This window comes from Carlito syrichta, unplaced genomic scaffold, assembly GCF_000164805.1.
Source record: "Carlito syrichta isolate Samal-C Ts95f unplaced genomic scaffold, Tarsius_syrichta-2.0.1 Scaffold309504, whole genome shotgun sequence".
Taxonomy (NCBI): domain Eukaryota; kingdom Metazoa; phylum Chordata; class Mammalia; order Primates; family Tarsiidae; genus Carlito; species Carlito syrichta.
This window is the reverse complement of record NW_007253600.1, coordinates 112466-117411: the sequence shown is the minus strand read 5'-3', so window position 1 is coordinate 117411 and position 4946 is coordinate 112466. Positions and strand designations below refer to the sequence as shown.

At 45.6% G+C, this 4946-nt stretch overlaps 1 protein-coding gene across 1 annotated transcript in view; it reads left to right on the top strand.

Annotated features, from left to right (window-relative positions):
* GRIK5 (glutamate ionotropic receptor kainate type subunit 5) overlaps window positions 1-4946 on the top strand; it is a 67167-nt gene that overhangs the window by 17267 nt on the left and 44954 nt on the right. The window contains exon 12 of the mRNA XM_021717262.1: window positions 4552-4755. Within this exon, the coding sequence (XP_021572937.1) occupies window positions 4552-4755 (204 nt within the window). The remainder of the gene's footprint in view (window positions 1-4551; window positions 4756-4946) is intronic.

Genomic DNA, 4946 nt, shown 5'->3' with positions numbered 1-4946 from the left:
TTGTAGAGATGAGGTCTCGCCTGCCCAGGCAGGTCTCGAACCCGCGGGCTCAGGCAATCCTCTCACATCAGCCTCCCAAAGGCGCGGGATTACAGGCTGAGCCACCGAGCCCGGCTACCTAGGTTTTACTAACTTCTGTCCCTTCCCCAGTGTTATACATTTTTAAAAATTGAAATATAATATTTGCATGTGTATGGAAATGCAAAGGATTAAGAAGAGCCAAAGCAATCCTAAAGAAGAATATCCCAAGCATGGTGGCTCATGCCTATAATCCCAGTACTTTGAGAGGCTGAGGCAGGAGGATTGCTTGAGCCCAGGAATTTGAGAACAGCCTGGGCAACATAACAAGACCACATCGCTACAAAAAATAAAAAAATTATCTGGGTATTGCGGCACATATCTGTAGTGCCACTGCTTGTGAGGCTGAGGCAGAAGAATCACTTGAACCTAGGAGGCCGAGGCTGTGGTGAGCCATGATCACCATGATCATTCCATTGCATTTCAGCCTGGGTGACAGAGTGAGACCTCTGACTCAAAAAAAAAAGAAGAAGAAGAAAGAAATAAAGACTATCAGAACTGGAGGAAACGGGGAAAAGAATGATCATTTTAATAAATGGTGATGTTCAGTTAGCTATTCGTAGGGAAAAAATATATTCTGACCTCTTATCTCACATGATACATAAAAATCAATTCCGGATAGATTTCAGACCTAAATGTAAAAGGCAAATCATTAAGTTTTTAGAAAACAGGAGAATATCTTCATAATCTTGAGGTATGCACAGAATTCTTAATTCTGAAAGCATTAACCATAAAGGATAAAAGCTGATATAGTGAACTTTAGTAAAATTAAAAATCAAATCTTTTTATCCAAAAGATACTACTGAGAATGAAAAGGCAAGCCACAAAGGGGGAGAAGACATTTGCAATACATGCATCAGACAAAGGACTTGTATCCAGAATGTATAAATAACTCACAAATCAATAAAAAGGTCACATATCACAATTTTTTAAAAATAGAAAAAGACATGAGCAGGGACTTGTCAAAAGAGGATTTCCAAATAGCCAATAAACACAAGAAGGTGGTTGACTTTCCTGGTCATCAGGGAAATGCAAATGAAAACCACTAAATATGGTTGGTACTTTTATATACTCACTGCTGGCAAAAATGAGGAGGAACTGGAGTTTTTATTCAGACACTGGCTCTTCTTGACCCTTTGCACTTCCATACACATGTAAATATCATACTTCAATTTTTAAAAAATGCATTACACTGGGAGAGGGACAGAAGTTTATATAAACCTAGGTAAAATAGAATTCAACAACTACCACTGGGAGTAAGGAGTGAAAAATCAGTCTCCTTCCTTCCGTGATCCTTCTTTCTTTGTTCAGAGGTCACTGTCCTTACAGAAATGCTGTGTGTATACAAGCACAAAGGGTAGCATATTGCACACGTTGTTCTGTAGCTTGTTTTTTTCCTCTTAATATATCTTGTAGACCTTGCTATTTTAGTGGTTGCCTGGGATTCTTTTATGACATTGATAATCTTTTTAACTTGTCCCAAATTAGGTTGTTTCAGTCTTTGTTCCCACTACAAGCAGTGCTCCAATGACTTTCTTTGACATGCATTTTTGTGTATTGCAGCATAGCCATTAGTAGGATGAATTCTTAGAATTGGACTTAGCAGTATCTTGCTGCTGTCTGTCTGCAGTGTTGGGCTTCTGCCTAAGTCTCTTTGATGAAGTTTGAAAACCCTGGATTTGGGGCTCCTTAAGGACCCTTTGGTGCTGATGGTCTGGGGCTCTAAGTTGAGCCCTAGATCACTGTTGTCTAATCTTGAGCTGTGTTCACAGGCCCCAGTCTCTTTTTATCTCTGTAAGCTCAGACCCTGATTCTGAGATCTTGGACCCAAATTTCTCAGTTTTGCATTTGGAGATCAACTTGGCATAGTGGAAGGAACAAGGGGTTTGGAGTGCACAGTGACTGGGTTGTGAACCCCAGCTCTGCCCCATCTCTCCTTCCCATTGCCCTACTTCATCTGGGTGGCCTTGGGGTAGGCATTCTGGCCTCCTTGAGCCTTGGTTCTTTCTTCTGTATATCAAGGGGGGTGTGTGGGAGCCGGATATGTGTCTCTAGGATTCGTGATTTCTGATTTTCCAAGTTTGATACCCGGGTCCCCTGTCTGTCTGGCTTCTCCCATGGCTGCTTTCTAATTCTGTCCACTTGCACTCAGTCTAGCACAAGGCTTAAGAGCAGAGCTGTGGAGTCAGGCTGACTTGTCCATCTTAGCCACTTACTACTTTACTTCTCTGGACCTCAGTGTCCTCATCTCTAAAACAGAGGTAATAATACCACCCTCCCACGCTGACAGAAGAGCTGTCACACAGCAAGCCCACAAGAAATCCTGGCTGCTGTTGCTATTATTAGTATTATCTCACATTCTTGTTCCCAGTTCTACAATTTTGGCTTTGGAAAGGCAGTTTGGTAGAGAAGGAGAGAGAGAAAGAGAGAAGTACTGCCTTCCCTCCATTCCATCACCCCACAGCTATGGGGCTCCTGGAATCCTGGAGTCCAGAGCCTACGACAGGACAGGGCTCCATAGTAGGAGAGTCTATCACTGTGTAAGAAACCACTCCAGAACCCAGAACTGAAAAATAGAACGGTTTGTTATTTCTCACAATTCTGTGGGTCAACCGAACAGTTCTTTTTTTTTTTTTGAGTTGGAGTCTCACTCTGTCTCCCAGACTGGAATGTAGTGGCCACTCCCGGCCACCGCAGCATCGATCTGCTGGGCTCCAGCGATCCTTCAGCCTCAGCCTTCCAAGTAGCTGGAATTACAGGCATGCGCTACCACGCCCGGCTGATTTATTGTAGAGATGAGGTCTCGCTGCCCAGGCAGGTCTCGAATCCGCGGGCTCAGGCAATCCAATCACCTTAGCCTCCCAAAGGTGCGGGATTACAGGCTGAGCCACCGAGCCCAGCTAACTGAACAGTTCTTTAGTTGGTCTAGTCTAGGCATGCTGTGGCTGCATTCTGCTGGTGGCCATACTGGGCTGGAAGGTCCAGAATGGCTGTTGGTACTGGTTGTTGGCTGGCACGCCTCAGTTCACTCCAGCAGTTCACTCCAGCAGGCTGGCCTGGGATTCCTTTCACGGTGGCCTCAAGAGCTTCTCTGAGGGCCGAGGCTCTAGAATTCACACATCATCGCTTCCATCACATCCTGTTGGCTAAAGCAAGTCACAAGGCCAGCTCAGACCCAAGGATTCCGGACCCAAGGAAAAATGGACTCCATCTGTTGATGGGAGAAGCAGCACAGTGTTATGGTCACATCTACCACGGAGCTCAGTAATTATGTGTTGAATGAATGAAAGGTGATAGAGTTCACTTGACCTCTGCAAGCTGCAGTGTCCACATATGTAAAATGAGTGGAATAATGCTCATTTTAGCATAAGGTCATTGTGAAGAATTAAGGTGATGCAATCGAGAACACACACACAGGACGGGTGTTCAGTTCACTGTAACCGTTATGGATATTATTACCAGTTCTTCCCTGGTTGTTCCCTAAGCCCTACTATTTATTAGTCTTAAGTGACACTGTGCAAACAACCATTTAGACAAAAACTATGTCCAGATAAGTTTTTCATTTGTTACCGTTGTCTTCACATGCCTCCTCTTACCAGCACTTGGACTATTCTCTCTGCTTTTGCATTTCTTTGGCACAGTTGGGTTGGTAGTTTGCTCAAACCCCTCAGAAATAAGCATCAATGTAGCAAACTTACTTTAGGCCAGAGATTGCAAACTGGCAGGTATGTTTGACCTCCAAAGCATTTTTTAAAAATTGGTATTAGAATTTGAATTGGTTGCTAAGATTTATAATCAGGAGATTTTACAAAACAACCTCAGTTTCCAAATTCTCTTGAAATTTTACCATCTGGCATCTTAGGCCTGTCTCCCTCATGGTGGCATTGGGCTATAGCTAAATCCTGGTGGGAGATACTCTCTTTGACCCATTGGTAATTCATGAAGTTGGTTTAGTGAGTCATTACTGGCCATGCAAAAAAAATGAAGTATAGCAATAGAAAATGTCAGAGTGTATTGCCCAGACTGTTCTATGAAATTAAGTCTAGTTACGTATGTCCATGTGTGTGGGTGACTTGAGTTGCAAGGTAGAATGTGTCTTACTGTGGGTTGTGATAAAAAATCTGAAAGCCCCTGTTCCAGTTTGGCACAAGTTCCATCCAGTCTGACTCACTCTGAAGTTACCTCCTCCCTCCTAGGCATTTGAGCTTGAGACCAATGAACGTCAGGTTGGCTGGTAGAGATTAAAATGGCTCCCTGCAATCTGCTAGGGCTGGCAGGGTCCATGTGCTTTTTCCCTGGCTTCAGGTCTGTTCCCCATTCTGAGCATTTGTAAGTGAGAAATGTGTACTATGAATACATCACCGCCACTCTGTGAGCAGATTCCTGCTCCACCTGCCTGGTTCAGGCCCTAGGATCCCAAATGCAGCCCCTAAATGCCCAGTCTCTGAACCCTGCTCTCTTGTGCCCACACAGGAGAACCCATATGTCATGCGCCGGCCCAACTTCCAGGCCCTGTCGGGGAATGAGCGCTTCGAGGGCTTCTGCGTGGACATGCTGCGGGAGCTGGCCGAGCTGCTGCGCTTCCGTTACCGTTTGCGGTTGGTGGAGGATGGGCTGTATGGGGCCCCTGAGCCCAACGGCTCCTGGACGGGCATGGTTGGCGAGCTTATCAACCGGGTATGGCTGGGTCGGGGCTGGGAAAGGGGCACAGACGATGGGGGGTGGGTAGACAGGCAGGCGGCCAGTCAAGCCTTAGAACCAGTATGGAAGCTGGGCTCGGTGGCTCAGCCTGTAATCCCGCACTTTGGGAGGCTGAGGTAAGTGGATTGCCTGAGCCCGCGGGTTCAAGACCCGCCTGGGCAACTTGG